Raw genomic sequence first — 19,139 nt, 5'->3', positions numbered from 1 at the left:
GGGCCGGCAAAGAGGACCCTCCCTCGTGCCTGCCGACAGACACGCGCATTTACACATTTCTGTTCCTCCTGCGGAGAACTCACGCGGCTCTGGGAGCCTCCTGCACGTGCTCCCGGGGCACAGCCAAAGCCGACTCCCAGGGAGGAGGAGGGAGGGCCCGCACCCGCACCCGCACCCACTCACTCGTAAGGGATCTTCTTGAAGACGAGGTGGTCCAGCAAGGTCAGCTGCTCGGCGATCTCCAGGGCTGAGTGGTTTTCAAAGGGCTCTGCCTTCACGCCCTCTGCCTGAGGGAGCAAGTCCTGAGTCAGGCCCTTCCCGATTTCTGGACACGTCCCCACTGTGACCCCTGGTGAGCGGGTGGCTGGCGTGTGCAGGGAGGGGGAGGAGGAAAGGGCAAAGGGAGCCGGGACCTCGCGGTGCCCCGAGTGTGCACCCGTGCTCCTGAGTCACCGCTTCCCCTGCAATGGGTCCACCTTGCCCCAGAGCATGAGTGAGACAAGAGAGGCTCCCGAGGATCACGACTGGGTCACTGGCTGGGCCTGGGGCCTGGGGCCTCCCAGCGACCCGTCTCCTCCTTCAGATTCTGTCTGCACCCACACCCGCCTCTGTAACCTTTCCTTTTAAAACTCATCAGCAGGTGTGGGCTCACAGGTGTGACAGCCTCCTGGGGCGGTGTTCCTGTCCTGGGCCCAGAAGGTGGCTGTCTGGCCTTCGTCTTGGGGTTCTCACGTCTCTGGGGGCTTCCATGGACACTACCCTTACAGGTGCCACCACCTGGGCCCCTTGGCCACAGGAAACACTTGCGAGGGGTCCAAGGACCCCGTGGCAGGGATTTGATAAGAGGTGGACATGGGGAGGCCTCACGGAAGGTCTGCTGGCTCCGGGGGGGCGGTGGCAGTGGAAGGGAGGGGAGGGAGTCTGCTGGCCTTGGGAGGGGCCTGTGTCCACTGGCAGAAGAACCAGCAACAAGGATCACCCCGACCTCCAACTAGGCCGCGTGGGACGAAGGGGCCAGCTACTCTCCCCAGGGGCCCCCGGGGCTGGGCTGAGCCCCCCGAGCTGCACTCATCACAAGGGCATGGGGTCCATCCCGTTTCAAGGGGGGAAGCCATCCCTGCGAGACGGTCTCCCTCCCTCCCTCTTTCCCACTCCCTGAGCAGCGTCACTGAGGGTCATACTGCCAGGTCCTTGCCAGACACTGGGACAGAAGGACCAGAGACACAGGACCAGGCAGAGACAGAATGCAGGGAGGCAGAGGAACTCACTCTCTCGTCTGCGTGTGCACGTGTGTGTGCGTGTGCACGTGTGCGTGCTGGGATAGCCACGCGTCCCCCTGGCACAGTCACCCCAGGCCAGAAGCCTGGGTGCAGGAGTGTGGGGACATGAAGCCATCAGGGATGACAAGTCCTCAGGAAGGCGATGGGGACTCGGGGACAGCAGCCGTAGATGCCACCCAGGGTGGGGTGTTTTGGGGTAAGGACCCTCATGGGGCGGAGCCCCCGGCAGGCAGGTGGGCAGCCCAGCCCACTTCCGAGGGCCCAGGATAGCTGATCCGTCAGGGCTGAGGGCCAGTGGCTGGCCTCGGCTGGGGAGAGGCCTGTGGGGGTCGGCCCAGGGGCAGAGAGACTTGGCCAGAAGATTTGCTCAGCAAGTGGACCCTGCTCCCTCTTGGTCACCTAGGAAAGAAGGGGACCCTGAACCAGAGCTCAGACCTCCACCTTCCTCCACCTGTCACGGGGCCTGTCAAAGTTTCACTGCAAAAGTTCTTGGGCTCTCTGGTGAGGCCACGGGGGCCTCGTCCACACAGGCTGTGCCCCCACAAGCTCTCAGGGCACTGGGAACAAGTCAGGGCGGGGCTGAGGGCGGCTCAGCGGTGCTCTGTTCCCAAGAGCTGCAGGCTGCTCGCCGGGAACAAGGGCTCTCCCGCTCCCGAAGGCAAACATTCTGGTCGGGTGGGAAACAGGACGAGTGCGGTCTAGCCCCTGCAGAGAGGCTCCAGGAAGGAGCCAGTGTCTCCCAGGGTCCACCCAGCATCCTGGCCCCAAGGGTCGATCTGGTGACTGTACATGAACAACTTCCCTGCCCGGGGGCACCAGCCGGAGTGCGCTCGGGGGGCAGGACGTGGGCCCCACGTAGGCAGGTGATCCCTCATAGGGGGCCTCACCCATGCCCAGGGCCTGGAGTCAGGAGGAGGGGGGGAGCCGTGGGCCCAGAGCCCCGAGTCCTGAGTCCCCACACTGAGTGCAGAAAGCACAGGTCAGTCAGCCGGTTTGAGAGGTGAGGAAGCATTGGGGGGGGGGCCGCCTGTACCTGAGGGGGGTCAAAACCAGTCTGCCTTGAGCTTCCTTGGCCACCGTGGTGGCAGGGGCCCGGGACTCTGGGGTGGCTCACGGTGGCATGCTGGGGGGCACAAGGGGCACATCCCTGACCCGGAGAAGGCAGTGGGCCCGGCCAGGCCCTGGGAGCACGTGAGACCATCATTCCCCTCCATGGCGTGGAACACCGTCAGCCCCCTATTCCTTGTGGGAAGCACCGAGCTCCCCTGGGCTCCCCCGTTTCCGGGCAGGGCGAGTTGCACCTGCCTCTCAGGGATGAGGCGGTGAGGTGTGTGAACCAGCGCCCACTTTGGAGTTCCCCCTGAGCTGACACCGTGACCTCAGGTGAGGCCCGTCACCTCCCCCACCCTCAGCCGCCTCGTCGTGAACGCGGTGAGGACGTGAACTCGCTGCCGTAGGGAAGAGCACCTCGCGTCTCAGTCTAGCACGCACCGACCACTGCCTGACCTCTGACCTGCCCCCTCCAGGGACAGGTGAGCAGAGAAGGAGCTGAGGGGCTGGGGTGGGGGCAGAGGTGAAGACAGGAGGGGCGGGAGTGTCACGGGCCGAATTTCCTCCCTCCGAAACAGAGGTGCTGCTAACCCCTGGCATCTGGGACGCGACCTCATTTGGACACAAGGTCTTCGTAGATGTGCCCGGGTGAGATGAGGACACGGGGTGGGGGGCTGATCCAACAGCACTGGCATCTGTAAGAGGGAGCAGTGTGGACACAGGGACAGTCGTGTGGAGGAAAGACAGGGAGGAGGCAGGCATCAGAGACTCACGGCCACAAGCCGAGGACCGTGGGGCTACCAGGAGCCGGAAGAGGCGGGCAGGACTGTCCCCCGGGCCCCAGCCGCCACCTTCCTCGCGGGCTCCTGGCCCCCAGAACTCTGAGAACCGGTCTCTGCTGCCCCGAGTCATCTGCCTGTGTGCTCTGGGACGCCCGCCCTGGGGAGCCGGCACAGGACGGGACTGGGCACCATCAGGGGGCCCGGCTCACCATCTGTGTGATCTCCTCCAGCGTGACCTGGTTGTCACCCGGGTCGTCCTGGGTCAGAGTCCTAGGGGGCGAGACGGCGCGGTGAGCCCCGTGCGGCCCCTACCCCCCTCACCTCTGGGGCGCCCCACCCCATCCCCACGGGGTGAGCGCCCCCTAGATCCCCTATTTTACCTGCCCCCCCCCCCCCCCCACCTGCCTCTGCTCTGTGGTTCCTGTGCTGTGAGCCCACCGCCCATTCCCATGTCACAACCTCCCCTGATGGCCTGTCCTCCAGGACTCCGTTGTCTGACCCTCCCGGGCTCCATCAGCCCCAGGCCCCTGTGCTCTCAGCCCCCGGTGTCCTGGTGTTGGGAAGGCTGCGGGCCACCCCCGGCCAGGAGCCCGAGGGCGGGGTGATGTCTGATGTGTCCACCCCGCAGCTCTGGCCCCGGCCCCGGCCCAGGGCAGGCCTGCAGCCGGGCTCTCGCGGAGAGCCGTGGAATGACAGGATGAACGTGGGGAAGGAGCTCCAGGCCCCGAGGGCAGAGCGGGCAGGAGAGCTGCGGAGCCCTTCGGACGGAGGGACAGAGGCGGCGGGGGATGGCGGAGTGGGCATCGGGCCCTGGTGGGGGCAGAGGGTGACGCCAGGGACTCGCGGGCCGTGGGCAGGCAGACTCGGGCCGACTGGATGTCCGCCCCACAGGAGGCATTTTACGTAAACTTCTAGCCCGGGAGGCCATCGCACAGAGAACGCGGGGCCTGTGCACGCGCCGTTCCCAGCAGGGCCCCCGACGCCGGCCAGGTCTTCTCGCTGCACCCGAGGCGGAGGGGGCTCTGGTCAGCGGGCTCGGGGGCCCAGCACGCTCCCGCGCAGAAGGGAGACCAAGAGCCTGGGGGCCGGCCGCGCGGGTGTGGGTGACACGGGTGCAGGTGTGGCGTAGGTGCGGATGCGGATGCAGGGGCTGCTGAGGGTGAGAGAAGCCTGAGAGACACGGAGGGACTTCAAACCCCGGGAAGCGACGGCACGGCCCCGGGCAAGCAAGGTGGATGGTGTGGGAGGAGGGGGGCAGGAGACTCCGGCCACAGGCAAGTGGCTGCAAGTGGGGATCAGAGACCGAGGCCTCAGGCAGAGAAGGCAGGAAGTGGGGAGGAGGAACCTGACCCCGGGCCCTGAGCCCTGGCCCCCGGGCAGGGCTGGGGGCGGACCAGGTCAGCCAGACGAGCAGCATGACACCCACCGGTGAGGTGCAGAAGTGATAGCGTGACCTCACCCCCGCCTCACCACAGCCCTTGGAGTGCGTGCTGCTCACCCATTTCACAGGAAGGAAACGAGGCTGAGGGAGGGGTCCGTCGAGGCCACAGCGAGTCACCGGCTTCGCTGGCTCAGACAGGCTACCTGACTCCCGACTGCCCAGCAGGAGAGGCGGGGGGGGGGGGGGGGGGGGCGGGTGGCGAGGGCAAAACTCTGTTTGACCTTGACTAAGACTTCACAGCCCGGTGCCCCCAGGGGCTGCCGTAAAAGGGAGCTCAGACCAGACAGGACCTGGCAGGTGTGGATGCAGAGCGGCCCGGCTCCCGCCACAAGGGGATCCCGGGCCTGGCGGGAGAGGGGCGCAAGGACACACGGACCCCGGGGGGCCTGGATGCAGAAGCCGGGTGCCTCCCCCCAGCAGCCCAAGGATGCTCCCCTGCACACCGGACGGAGGCCACCGCGCCCGGGAAGGGCCCCGCCCGGCCCCCCATCCCCCTGCCGCCGCGTGCAGGCGGTGCTCGGCCGGGGCCGCGACCGCCCTACCTGATGATGTTGGCCGCGGCCTTCCTCTCCTGGGTCAGGAGCTCGGGGTCATGCATGACCTCCTCCAGGAAGCTGATCACCTTGCCTCTGAGCTCATTGTTGGTCTCAAAGTCCTGTGGGGGGAGACGGGCCACGGCGCTGGCCACTACTCTAGCGCTGCCCTGCCATGGCCCCTGACCAGCCCGAGCTGTGTTTCTGCCCCGTCTCTGTTTTCCCTGGCGGCTGCACCCCGGGGCCGGGACCCTGGGGTGCAGACCCACTTGGTATCCCTGCTGCAGACACAGGTGGGGCGACCCAGGTCCCCGTCCCCTGGTGTCCTTGCTGCCCTCCCCGCTGCTCGCAGAGGCCAGTGCCGGGGCCCCCCTCCCCCACCTGAGAGTGTTTGGAGACCCAGTGGCGGAGCACGTTCAGGACCCGGTTGGTGGCCGCTCTGCGGATCACAAACTCCTTGTCTCCGTTCCGCTGGTCAGGGGGAAACCCTGGTGGCAGGCGTGGTGGAGGGTCAGAGGGGACGTGAAGACAAGACGCACAGCTTGGCTCTCGTCTGGGTTCAACAGCCACGTGTGGCTAAGCCGGGCCGCTCCGTGGCTGGTGGGTGGACGGCGTGGGGGCAGGGGCAGGAAGACATCGAACATCCCGCCGGGTTTGTGGCCAGCGAGACTGGAGCCCACGCAGTCTCAGTGGATACAGGGCACACACCCACCTCTGCCCGGGCTGCTGGAAGCTCTGATCTCCCGGCCGCGCTCCACCTCTGCCACGGGACCAGTGCCGTGAGGGTGGGGGGCGGGTTCCCACGGGCATCGGCTTTACTGGGGCCAAGTCTCCCAGGGGGCGGGGCCAGATGGGCGGAGCCAGGGCTATCCGAGCCGGGAGCCAGGAAGGTCGGCCCCAGCCAAGGCCCCGGGGCGGCGAGCCGCGCACAGGCAAAGGGGGACAGCTCCCGGGGCCGTGGTGGCCACTGCTGCCCCCAGAGCCGCCCCCACGCACCTGCGCTGGCCAGGGACATCCTGCGGTACTTGTCCTTGCTGGGGGCGCCCTCGTTGGCTCCCGCCGTTGCTATGGCAAAGGCAGAGGCCGCGGACAGGGCACTGCGGCTGTTGTCCAGTTCCCGACACGAGGTCATGACCACCCCGTTGTTGTAGGAAAAGAGGGGGAACTCTGTGGAGGGAAGAAGGCCAGTCCTCAGCCTTTGACGGTCCAGCTCTCGGCGGTTAGAAAACCAGGGTCCCCAGCCGGAGCAGCCTCGGGACGGGCGGGCTGCCTTCACGGCCCCCGAGCAGGTGCTGGTGGGGGTCCGGCTGCTGACATCCCCGGAGGAGGGGGCAGGCCACCCTCAGGGCCGGCTTGGGATGGGAAAGGCCCCGCCAGCTGCCCGGCCCTCCTCTCTGCTGCTCTGTCACCTCTCAGGCTCAGCAGGGCCCAGGCCGCTGGAGGACTGTGTCGTCAGCATTCTCACCATCGCAGGCTATTTAGGATGAACGCGTCACCCGTCCCAAGTCTGACATCAGTCGTTCATACTGATGGGCTCACTGGTGGGGTGTGGCGAGCCCTGTGCTCTGAGTCCTTGTCCTGCCAGCTGTGTGGCCTCGGTGAACTGCTTAACCTCTCTGGGTCTCAGTGATCTCCGGACAATAAGGCCAATAGTCCCTACTTCAAACAGCGGTCAAGGGTAGAGGAGAGAACGTGTGCAAGTCCGTGGTTTTGGGTGAAATGCTATGTGTGTGCCAGCGAAACTTGGCGCTCAGGTTTTAGCCGCGACAGCAGCAACCGTGACTCTGGAAACTCCTCCAGGTCTCGGGACGGCACCCCGTCTTCGGGACAGAGCACGGAGCTCCTGCCCTGTGGGGCACGTGCTTTATCTCGAAAACCCAAAAAGCTTATTTCTGAGATGTGCGCTCTGGCGAATCTGCTGGGGCCGTGGCATCCACGACCCAGCGGCTCTGAGACTCGGGGGAGGCCCGGACGGTTGGGGTGCTCGGGGCTCAGGCTCACCCCATAGCGGGGCTGGAGGCGGGAGGGGAGGTGAGGTGGGAGTGCCTCGTGGGCAGTGAGTGCCTCATGGGGACGGGAGGCCCTCGGGATTGTGGGTCCTTGAGGCTCGGGCGGGGCGGTCACACCTGCGGGGACTCTGCTCCCTCGTCCGGTAACTGGGCACGACCTCGATGCACGAGGCTGCCCGACCGCGACAGGACCCGGCCCACGGCTCGACTGACACCCGAACCTGGGTCCCCCGTGAACGCACCGGTGCTGGCCCCTCCTGCCCGCCCGTGTCAGGGTGACCGTGAAGACGGGGAGGAGCAGCCCGTGTCCCCGCCCTGCAGCGGCCCCGGGGGCTGCGACACGGCGGCAGACACTCGGGTCGTGTGTCTCGTGGAGAGGAGGCCCGCTCGCTGTGCCCGGCATGACCTGCCGTCCCCTCCCCACCTGGGCTGCCGTCCGTGGCTCCGGAATGCTCAACGGTACCTGAGGGGTTTTTGCTTTTGACCGACTTTGGCGTCGTTGGGGATTTGGTCGGCGACGCCTCCGTGTCCCCGTCCTCACTCTGGTCCTCCTCGTTATCCGACTCTTCCCTCACGGAGACTTCTGAGCCTGGGGAGAGGGGGGACGAGGCCGCGTTTCTCCCACAGTCGTCCACCATCAGCTTTGGGCCTCCAGGCACCAAAGCGGAGCTGCGCAGGTCTGCATTTACCCGCCGAGGACCTTTCCCTGCGCCAGCGGGGTCGCGGGTCTCCACCATGGCCTTCCGAGTGGGCTTCTCAGACCCTGACACCCACGCCCGGGGGCCTCACGACGGAGCCGGTGCTGACCCGGAGGTCAGGGTGGGCCCGGTGGGTCGCCCCGTTAACATGCTCCAGGGCGATGCCCCGTGGCTGGTCACGGACCACGCCGAGCATCGAGGTGCCGCGTCCCAGCCTTGTGCGCGTGCGTGTGTGTGCATGTGCGTGAGCACACGTGTGTGCGTGTGAAGCATCTTGGGGACATCATCCACCCTGCGTTGCCCAGAAAGCCCTGCTTGGCCCCTGTCGTCCCACGCCTTTGTTCACTATCAAAGCGTCCCGGTTTGGTGCAAAGTTCGTCTCCCAAGACTCAGGACGCTCCAGGGTTACACACTTTGGGGAAAAGGGATGAAGTGTATTAAAGTCCAGCTGAGGAACAGCCATCGCGGTAAGTACCCTCGCCTCTCTGGTCCTCGGTCTCCCCAGCTGCAGTGAGCGAGACCTTGGGGGGGAGGGGAGGCCCTGGAGACACCGAGTCAGCTACAGACCCTAAGAAAACGTCCACACACACACACACACACACACTTTGGTACGCACTTAGGTTCTGGGGCCCCTCCGTCACTGGTCAGGAATGAGATCACCTTTCAGGACTGTTTTATGTCAAGCTTCCAAATGCGAGAGGCCTGGACTCACTGAGGGTTGATGTCAGATGGTCACCCTGTCCTCTGCCCCCACAGGATGGCATCTGGGGCTTTCTAGCGGGCTGTCCCTCGGTTACAGACCTTCGGACGCACCCATCAGCCATTTACTGTATGTATCACGGTAAATGTCACTTGGTGACAGAGCCTTCCGGGAGCTTCCCTCCCCAGCTGTGTCCCTGCCGGGGCCGCTCCCTGCCTCCCCCGTCTTGATGCACAGGAGAGGAATCCGGACCACCCTCAAAGTCTTTCTCGAAGGCCCCTTCCTCAGGGCCTAGGGACCGGCCGGCCCAGGGGTGTGCGCGTGCATGCCTGTTTTATGTCAAATTTCCAAATGTGACAGGCACAAACATGCTAACCAAGACAGCGCTGGGGGCGCTGAGCTGAGCCGGACCGGCCACCCAAACAGATGCCTTCCAGAATGGTCCGGAGGGCTCTAAGGGGAGGGGGCTGCCAGCCTGTGCCCCTGGTCTCTATGCTGCCCCCACACCCAGCGTCCCAGCTGTGCTGGGCTCAGGCTGTTCCTGAGCACACAATGCTTTTCCTCGCTTAGTCCTGCCCACTGCATTCCCTTGCCTAGACCGTGCCCCTGCCTCCTGGTCAAAGTCTAGACATCGTGGGCCTTCCAGAAAGCCTTCTCTGACTCTCCAGACGGCGTTCCCAGCCCACTCCCTGTGCCCCTCGAATATCTCTCCAGCACAACACATCAGGTGCACACATCTCCGCGTGGGGTCCTGTTCCTCAGCTCGCTGTGGACCCCAGGGGACGGGAGCCGGGTCCGGTGACCCCTTCCTTACCGGGCCCTGACGGAGGTCCGGGATCCGGGACCCGCCCTCAGACAGACAGACGCAGGATGAAGCCACGCCCTGGGGGTCTCTGCCTGTCCGTCTGCTGGCTTCCTCCTGCCCAGACTCTGCCCGCCTCCAGCATCTGGCCGGGACCCCCAAGTCCCTCCCGCCCTGGGGGAGCCCGCACGCCCACTCACTCTGCTTGCTGAGAGCCGAGGGCTCTTCGGGCTTCTCAGCGGCCGTGTCGCCTTCGTCCGGAATCTTGTTGGCGAAGCCGCTGGACACGTAGAGCTTGCTGGTGTCCAGCGAGGCCTTGCTGAAGGGCGACACGGCCGAGTACAGGCTGCTGTAGCCATTGGAGTTGCAGCTGAGGGCGGCCAGGTCCAGGGCCTTGCCACCCGTGATGATGGGGATGTTCAGGGACAGCTTCCGCCGGCGGCCGGGCGACGACGTCTTCGCGATGGACAGGGGGGGCGGCGAGGAGAACTTGCGCGTGGCGCGCGGGGACTTGGGGGGGTCGCCGTACAGAAGCTTGCTGTTCTGGCCGCTGGCAAACAAGAGCTCCAGGGACCTGGGCGGGCGGGGGACGGAAGCAGACGGTCAGAGCGGGCCCGGCCGCCTTCCCAGGCCTGGGGTCTCCCGGCCTCCGGGGCGCCCGGCACCTCTCTTCTGGGGACACTCCTCCCAGAACCACGTGCGAGGCACCGCGATGGCGGGGCACACCCTGGGACGTCACGATTTCAAGGGAGGAGAAGGGAGGGACAGACAGACGCCGCCGGGCCGGGGACAGTGTCGTCTCAGGGACGGTAAGTCGCTGGTACAACTCCCGGTGCTCGTTCGGACGGAGGGATGGGCCTGACGCACGTTCCTGACTTGTGTTTGCAGGATTTAAGCCCCCGGGAGCACCCACGCCAGGATCACCAGGAGCGGAATCGAGGGTGCCAGGCCCTGCCGTCCTTGGGACGTCACTCAGCTCTGGCCTGGGCTCTGGTGGCTCCCAACAACTTTGCCCCGGTTCGGTGCTCAAGTGTGCCCCAGGCGAGCCCCGCCCCGTGAACGTGCGTGTGCCCTCGGCCTAAAACTTCCCAGTATTTTTGTGGGGGGCACACAGCGTTGGGACACACCCTTGCTGTTCTCGCTCCTTGGCTGCGTGTGTCCTTTGGCTCAGGCCCCCAGAGGCGAAGCCAGTTTCGGGAGACACCCTCGGGACCCCTGACACCCGGGCCAATCCCCCGAGCAGGTGCACTTGCATGGACACGGGCCAAGGGGCGGTGTGCCGAAACGGGCTGTGGACGGACATGTGCGTGTGCAAGCGTCCCGTCTCGTGGTCTGGGCCGGGGTGTGCCCACCATGGCACGGTGGGTCTACGGGCGCCCCTGCGCCTTCCCTCCGGTCAGCAGCAGGGTCTGAGGCGAGGCGCTGTCCACCCGGGCCTGGTGACCCCTCGTGCTCTGACCTCACCCTCACACAGGTCCTGAGGGGGTTAGGGATGGAGAGGCTGAGACTCAGAGACAGGATGAGGCTCCAAGCCCCGTGTCCTCTGTGCCCCACCAGGGCGCTCGGCCAGCCTTGGGGCAAACCCGGGGCGGGGCGTGGAAAGCGGGTCTCCCGGCAACCCTGGTCGTGCCTCTACGCCTCAGGGCCAGGCTGGAAGCGGGTGACACACGCGTAGGACGTATCTGCTCTGTGCTCTGCACAGGACAGACCTCCGGGCCCCCAGGAATGACCCCCTCAGCTCGCGGACGTGTCTCAGCCTGGATGGGTAGCTTGTCCGGCTTTCCCGGGGCCCCTGGAAGCTGACTGCTGGGGTTCTGGAAGTTCAGAGCGGAGAGGCGAGCCCAGCCCTGAGGGCAGGGGCAGGTGGTCAGTGAGGAGGGTGCGGGCAGCACAGGCACTGGGGGCGCGGGTGCTCTCTGGGAGGTCGGCTGCCCTGGCGGCAGACGTGTGGGGTGGCGGGGGGATGGGTAGGGCCTCCAGGCCTCACGGCCCCTCCTCACGTCCTGGGCTCTCATTTGGGACCGGCTGGACCTCCCGGTGGCCCTGGGAAGTTGGTGGGACACAGCATCTGCCCAGAGTTGAGGCTCTGGCCCCAAGTGTCACCCAGGGGGTGAGGGGCATTCAGAGGGGCCTGCTGGTCCCTCCCATTTCCTGACGGGTCCCCCTGAACCAGTGAGGTCCCTCAGGGGCCCGGGTCCGGTCCCTGAACTCGGTCTATGGCAGGGCAGGCCCATCACTCTGCCTCGGTTTCCCTGTGTTGCATGAAGACTGCTAGCTACCTTCCCCACGCACCCCCTTCTGGGCCGCAGGCGTACTGCCCCGCCCAGTACTGCCCCGGACCGGTAACCCTTCGGCGACGTGGGAGTGGAGGTTTCCGTTCAGCTAAGAGGCCGGGTGTCCAGCAGCAGGACCGGTTTGCCTGTCAGCGAAGCCCCGTGACCGAGGTTCCGAGGCTGGCTCTTCCGGCAAGTGCTGACCCTGTGACCCGGGCTGTGCCTGCCCTCAGGGTCCTCCCCCGGCAGGGACCCGGGGCTCACGGTGCCAGCGGGTGGAGCAGGGCAGGGCAGGGCAGAGGAGGGAAAGGCAGGCCCCCTGCCTGCTACACAGACTCACACAGGCACGGTCACGGGCGTCCCCGACAAGCCCAGGGCCCTGGGTTCGGGCCCTCACTCAGCCCTGCACTTCTAGGGGCTCTGGGGCGAGTCTCCTGGCCTCTCTGGGTCCCGGCGGGCTGAGCTGGGGGCGGGAGGGTGGCCTGCCTTCCGCGTGCTGCGCCAGCCCAGGTGTGCCCCTCCCTCCAGAGCAGGTCCTGGCAGGGGCGGGCCGGGAGTCTCTGCCTGTCCGCCTCCTTCCGCTGCCCTGACCCTCGTTATTCTTCCCGTTCCCCTTCTTTCTGAAACGGGAAGGTGGGGAGCACCGACTTTTCCAGAGAGGCGGCCCTGTGCTTCCAGGAGGGCAGTGCAGAGGTGCGGGCAGGGAGCAGAGAGCAACGTGTGCCCTTGAGTCTCCCCAGGGCGGGGGAGAGACAGCTGGGGGGGGCGGTCAGCCCCCCAGGGCGGGGGAGAGACAGCTGGGGGGGGCCGATCAGCCCCCCAGTTCAGGGGAGAGACAGCTGGGGGGGGCGGTCAGCCCCTCAGGGCGGGGGAGAGACAGCTGGGGCCGGTCAGCCCCCCACGGTGAGGGAGAGACAGCTAGGGGGTGCCGGTCAGCCCCCCAGTTCAGGGGAGAGACAGCTGGGGCCGGTCAGCCCCCCAGGGTGAGGGAGAGACAGCTGGGGGGGGCCGGTCAGCCCCCCAGTTCAGGGGAGAGACAGCTGGGGGGGCGGTCAGCCCCCCAGGGCGGGGGAGAGACAGCTGGGGGGGGCGGTCAGCCCCCCAGTTCGGGGGAGAGACAGCTGGGGGGGGGCGGTCAGCCCCCCAGGGTGGGGGAGAGACAGCTGAGGGGGGCCGGTCAGCCCCCACAGTTCGGGGGAGAGACAGCTGGGGGGGCGGTCAGCCCCTCAGGGTGGGGGAGACACAGCTGGGGCCGGTCAGCCCCCCAGGGTGAGGGAGAGACAGCTGGGGGGGGCGGTCAGCCCCCCAGGGCGGGGGAGAGACAGCTGGGGGGGGCGGTCGGCCCCCCAGGGCAGGGGAGAGACAGCTGGGGGGGGCGGTCAGCCCCCCAGGGCGGGGGAGAGACAGCTGGGGGGGGCCGATCAGCCCCCCAGTTCAGGGGAGAGACAGCTGGGGCCGGTCAGCCCCCCAGGGTGAGGGAGAGACAGCTGGGGGGGGCCGGTCAGCCCCCCAGTTCAGGGGAGAGACAGCTGGGGGGGCGGTCAGCCCCCCAGTTCGGGGGAGAGACAGCTGGGGGGGGGGCGGTCAGCCCCCCAGGGTGGGGGAGAGACAGCTGAGGGGGGCCGGTCAGCCCCCACAGTTCGGGGGAGAGACAGCTGGGGGGGCGGTCAGCCCCTCAGGGTGGGGGAGACACAGCTGGGGCCGGTCAGCCCCCCAGGGTGAGGGAGAGACAGCTGGGGGGGGCGGTCAGCCCCCCAGGGCGGGGGAGAGACAGCTGGGGGGGGCGGTCGGCCCCCCAGGGCAGGGGAGAGACAGCTGGGGGGGCCGGTCAGCCCCCCAGGGTGAGGGAGAGACAGCCCCCCGGCCCCGGGAGGTGCCCACGTGCACTCAACATGTCACGTCTGCGGTCCCCCCGACGTCCCCGGGGGCGGCCTACGCACCTGGCGGGGATGGCGCTGATGGGCTTTCTGTAGATGGTGATGAGCTTGTCCAGGACCACGACGGCGGTGGTGAAGACGCGGTAGGAGTGCAGGAAGGTGTTGAGGAAGTCGATGCTCAGGAAGCGCAGGTCCGTCAGCCTCTCGAGCAGCCGGCCCACGCTGGCGTAGCGGATCTGCAGCACTTTGCAGGAGTTCATGGTCTTGCTGAAGCGGATGTCCACGTCATCGCAGTACAGGGAGGCGTCCGACCTGCGGGGCGAGGGAGGACCGCGGGGAGACGGGGTCTGAGCTCAGGAGCCCACCCGGCACCGTCTCCCCGACGCGCAACGGCCGAGGGCGGACGGACAGACGGGGCGCCGAAGGGCCGCGGGCCTCCTGTGCGGAGGACGACCCCCCGCCAGATGCTGCCTCCTCCGGACGGCATCCCACATGCCCGACGTCAGAAAACCCCCAGACGCACTGGACGACCCGTGGCCAGCTTACGAAGCACGTGTCGCTGAGCTCACAAGATAAAAGGGAAATCTGTTCGCACAGAAACCCGTCCACCAGCGTTCACGGCTCCGCTCTTCAGACCGACCCGAGGGGAAACAACACGCGGTCTGCCAGCCGGTGACGGAACAAGCCGGTGGAGTCCGTCCGCACGGAGCATCCCTCGGCTGCGAGAGGGAGTGGCGTCCTGACAGGTGCTCCTGTGCGGCGGGGTCGGGACAGGCCGAGTGCACGAATCCAGAAACAAAGTCCGCGTGTTGTAGGGCTTCGTTTATGGGAAGTGTGCCAGATGGCCACGTCCAGACACGGGGCACAGGTTGCTGGCCGCCAGGGGTGGGGGCGGCAGAGACCGGAGCGGCCCTCAGCACGCGTGGGGTTTGCTGAGGGGTGACGGGCACATTCGGCGATGAGGCGGTACTGAAGCTCGCGCAACTTAGTGAATGCACCAAAACCCGCTGAACTGCAGGGCGGAGATGCTGACTTGTGTGTTACGTGGATTACATCTCCGTAAAAACCAAATAAGCACAAAAAAGCTAGAACGGGGGATTCCCAGAGGTCAAAACTGCAGAGAAATCTGGAAACCAGCTGATGGTTTATGTGCCTTTGGGGCATCAGCTGCTCGTAGATACCGAGCGTCTTGGGTTTCTGTAGGGAAGGGAGCCGGAGTGAGACCCCCACGAAGGCTGAGACCCTGGAAGGTGGCCTCGAAAAATCTACCCAAAATCTATCGAAGGGCGGTTCCCCGTTTTAGCCCAGGCTCTGCGGGAGGGGAGCTCAGCACCCCCGAGAACACACTGCTTGCTCTCCAAGGGGCTCCGGCACGCAAGCAAGTGCCACCGCTGTGGCCTGGGGACCCCAGACAGGGGATACAGAGCTGCCACAGGCTGTGGTTCTCCACCAGGCCCTACGAGATCTTCACAGATGCATCCCTCCAGAAAATGAACTCACAAATCAAAATCAGGGGCCGTACGGCCCCTAATGAGCCCCCGTGAGCCAGAGTCCACACACGTAAACAAACCACTGATTATGTCCCCAAGAGTCTGATTTTTTTCTGTCTGAAAATGCTACTTCTTTTCCTACCAGTGATCTCTCCGGGCAGCCGGCACGGCCGCTCTCTCCCCCCTTGGCTCCTGAGAGCCACGAAGGATGAAGCCTGAACCCCAGCCTGGGGGCTTCTTAGCAGCTCTCTCGGGGCAGGTCACACCCTCCCTGACTTCCCACCCGGCTGCCTATCAAAGTATCAAGGTCAGTCCCTAGCCAGCAGCAGATGGCTGGACTTCAGGTACTTCCCTAAAAGTAAGACCCGCAGCGCTGGGCAGGTGTCCTGGACCAGACCTTCCCGAGTCCTGCACCCCTGGCTGAAGCGATTTCTGCTTGGCAGGGAACCTGAGTTGAAGCAATTCCACTCTTCTTCTGGGACCTTCCGCATTGGATCTGGAGGCAGCACGGCTCAGTCCTCGGGCAGGCGTCAGGTGCAGCCGACCAGGCCGTGGGGGCCTGAGGGCAGGGACCTGAGGTTGGGGCGGCGGAGGCCGGAGGTCAGCGGCCTCTCCCGGGGCGGTGGGAGCCAGCAGCGCCCTTGGGTGCCGAGGCCACAGGAGGGCGCTCTCTCGCGCTTGCAGTGAATTTCCATCACGACGGCCCCGGGGCAGCGGTGGCTCCCACTTCTGGACACCGCGAACCTCTGTACCCACACTTTCCTTTCTGTCGAGGCCGCGAGACGCCTGGGATCAGGCGTACTGCTCGCTCCAGCAGGGACACAGCAAGTGCATTTACCGCCGGGCCTCCTAGGTTTCCTTCCTCACGTTTTGTTTGCCCTAAGTCCTTCCGCACTGGTGACCGTACCTTCTCTGGTCGCTCTTACACACGGGGAGCAGGCTGCCTAAGTGGCCTGTGTTCTGGTGGGATATGATCAGAAGGGTACCTGAACGAGCAAATTCATACGTGACGTTGCTAAAAGGATAAGCCTGGGAATCAGCGAAATGGGCTTCCACGGAAAAGAAATCTAAGGAAATACGAATGCAGCTCATAGAGGCTGTCACGGCCAGAACACGTCGCACAACAGGGGAGGACACGAGGCTTGGAATCAAATGACACCTGTCAGCCCTGTTTCCTGTGTGGCACCAGACCAGGTACTCGGTCTCATCAGCTGTAAACTGGAAATATCAAGGTTCACCTCACAGCGCTTTTGCAAATATTCAATGAAGTCCGTGCCTCGTGGGCCCAGAATGCTGTGCGGTGCCCAGCTCATTCGGGAGGTAATCGAGCGTCCCCCCCATGGATGTCACGGGCACTTCTGGGGGCCTTTCTGTCAGGGGTGCAGACGCTGTCCTTTAAGGGCCTTCTTTGGAAATGCCCCTGGGGTTGGAAATATCCATGGGTAAGCAAACCACCTTTATCGAGTGGGGACTGCTTCTCAGGACGAGAAAACATGGGAAGCCCACAGAGCCTGGAAAGGCAACGTGGTTTGGAGACCTTCCTGAAGACGCACGAAGGGGACCCTCCAAGGAAACTTTGCCGAAAGGCAGACGCTTTATAAAATCTTGGGTGGGGTTTCGCCACGACTCAGGAAAATGCATGATAATCTAAGATGAGAAAGATTTCCTGGAAGCAAGAGAGAAGACTGCTGAGTCCAAGAGACTGGGTGCTCGGAAATCAGCCGAGCGATGCGCTCGGTCTCCCCCAGCTCAGACCGCTGCTAAGGGCTAAAGCGGCGAGAGAGGGTGTCAGGCACACGAGGGGACAGAGAGGCACCCGGCTCGGAAGGAGGGAAGATGCGGACAGGAGACCGTGTCTGCAGGTGGGAAGGGCTCAGCCTGGGGCTGGGGGGCTCCTGCACAGCTGGACGATACCTCACGTGTCCCGGAGTGCCTAGCACAGGCCTGGCACCCTAACGGGGGCTGCCGGGCCCCTCGGGCAGCTGTTTGCTTCTAGCACTTTCTTTTTGGGCTCCTTCTGCCACTGGATGGGTAGAGAAGGCTAGAAGCCCCCTCCCTTCCCCCTTCTCCTCTGAAACTGGCCATCACTGCTGGTTACAGGGTCTCTGTTCACCCTGACTTCAGCTCCCCATCTGTAAAGTGGGCGAGTCCAGGAAAGACGCACCGATTCTGATGATTCCCTCGCAGGCCATGTGCCAGATGTCTGCCCCTGTGAGAAGGGGTCTTCAGCCCCTCCCAGCGTGAGCACGTCCTGACCTCGCACCCCACACCTCTTGGTGAGACCCCAGTGCATCACCCCCCTTCCCGGGAGGGCGCTCACCTTGAGTCTACCCATCCTGGAGGCCCCCTGCTGGGGCCGAGCTGTAGTGCCCGGGAGTCGGGGCCGAAGCAGTGGGACCCCTCAGCTCTCTGCGTGGCTGTGGACCCCCCTCTCCCGTGTCCACCAGCAGCCACACAACCAGAGGGCCCGAACTTCCTGCCTCTTTGTCCCGCAGACCCCAAGTCAGGACCCTCCTGACTCACAGTCCGATGTGGGGACCGTGCCAGAAACTCAGGCTTGTGTGGGACATACACGGGGACTGTCCCCTGGCCACCACGGATCCCCACTCGCTTCCTGCCAGAGTGGCAGCTGGGGGAGCCCGTCCCCACCCGGGGCAGCCCTAAGAGCCACAGAGGAAATCCCGGCTCCGCCTGTCCCCTCGCCCCCCCTTCATGGCACACGGCACCGTGTTGTTTACGAAAGCCCACCTGTGCTAGAAAACATGAGAAAACACACGAGGAGGGCAGGCGAACGAGCAAACAGCGTGCAACACAGTGGACATACGCTCGCTGAGGATGGAAGGACCGAGCGGGCACCAGACGCTCACAACACAGTCGGCACGAGGCACGGGAACACTCAGTGTGAACGCCTGGCCACGCCCACTCTGGCTCTTCCCCACCCCCCCACCCCCACCCCCCCGGCCTGGAAACACAGGGTGCCGGACACAGCTCGCGCTCTGCTGGCCCAGGACCCCGCTGTGGGGCCACCTGGGCCGGCTTGTCGCCGACCCGTCGGCAGGGAAGGCTGCTGGGGCCAGGGCAGGACGGTGACACCCTGTAAACCAGGTGCCACACCAGTGTCTCACCGTGTTCATGTGTTTTTTCATTTAGAAAATTAAAAGTAAATGTTTAGAGACAGAGTGTGAGCAAAGGAGGGGCAGGGAGAGAGGGAGACGCAGAATCTGAAGCAGCTCCAGGCTCCAAGCCGTCAGCACAGAGCCCGGCGCAGGGCTCGAACCCACGAGCCTCGAGATCGTGACCTGAGCCAAAGTCAGACGCTTCACTGACGGAGACCCCAGGTGCCCCTGTGTCTCACTGGGCTTAGAACAGACGCGCTGCACCATTCGACTGGCTGTGAACACAGCCGCCGCTCCCGTGCAGGCTGCCACCTCCACGACGCGCCCTCTCCCCCCCACTCAGCCCCACGGGGCGCTTCATCGTCACCAACACACACGGGCCTTCCTGCCTCTGCACCTTCGCTCATGCTGTTCCCTCCTCCCAGAGCGCCCTTCCCCGCCACCACCCTCATGGTCAGCTCTGATGTCCCCTCTCAAGGGCATCTTGCCCACTGCACCAGGTGACATCGCCACTAGATGTCTGGTCCCTCCAGCGCCCCCCCGACTCCGTCTCTGACTCACGACGGTGTTTCATCACTTCCCGCGCACGTCTCTCACTGCAGGGTGAGCACAGAGCACGTCCGATCGCCGCTGCTCCCACGTTCTCGCAGGACCGCCCACCGTGGCCGCTCCCCCTGGAGCCTGGGGGCTGTGTGCCCTCGGCACGTCCCTTCCGTTTGGACGTTCCCTGCACTCTGTCACTATTTTCACCTTCACAGGTGACACCTCGCTCACTTCTGCAGCCTCAAGAGGCGTCCTGGGCAGACGAGTGGGCTTCTGCTCTATGTTCAGCCTTAATTCCGCGTGATTTTAATTTGCTCGTGAAAACAGCCCTCCCTTTTGTCTCGTCGCATCAGAGAGCACAGATTGGGTCAGCAAGCTGCTGCGCTGGGCCCTCCGAGAGCGGGCTGACGGGGAACGCGGCTCAGGACGCAGGTTCAGGCACACCTGAGCTTCCCCGAGCGGGCCGTCGGAGGCGTCTACGCTCACTGCAGGACCACCACCAGCTCTCTGCACGTAAAGGATAAACACGCACGTCCTCGGACCCC

At 65.3% G+C, this 19,139-nt stretch overlaps 1 protein-coding gene across 2 annotated transcripts in view; it reads right to left on the bottom strand.

Annotated features, from left to right (window-relative positions):
* RASGRF1 (Ras protein specific guanine nucleotide releasing factor 1) overlaps positions 1-19,139 on the bottom strand; it is a 100,289-nt gene that overhangs the window by 17,536 nt on the left and 63,614 nt on the right. For both annotated transcript variants that reach the window (XM_047846822.1, XM_047846823.1), the window contains exons 14-21: positions 13,509-13,757; positions 9,496-9,869; positions 7,559-7,684; positions 6,083-6,253; positions 5,468-5,574; positions 5,096-5,208; positions 3,322-3,382; positions 184-287 (exon numbers count right to left, since the gene is read on the bottom strand). In XM_047846822.1, coding sequence (XP_047702778.1) covers positions 184-287; positions 3,322-3,382; positions 5,096-5,208; positions 5,468-5,574; positions 6,083-6,253; positions 7,559-7,684; positions 9,496-9,869; positions 13,509-13,757 — 1,305 coding nt within the window. The remainder of the gene's footprint in view (positions 1-183; positions 288-3,321; positions 3,383-5,095; positions 5,209-5,467; positions 5,575-6,082; positions 6,254-7,558; positions 7,685-9,495; positions 9,870-13,508; positions 13,758-19,139) is intronic.

The sequence above is a fragment of the Prionailurus viverrinus genome, unplaced genomic scaffold (assembly GCF_022837055.1).
Source record: "Prionailurus viverrinus isolate Anna unplaced genomic scaffold, UM_Priviv_1.0 scaffold_40, whole genome shotgun sequence".
In the NCBI taxonomy this organism is placed as follows: domain Eukaryota; kingdom Metazoa; phylum Chordata; class Mammalia; order Carnivora; family Felidae; genus Prionailurus; species Prionailurus viverrinus.
The sequence above is the reverse complement of the archived record's forward strand: the minus strand, read 5'-3'. Positions and strand labels throughout refer to the sequence as shown.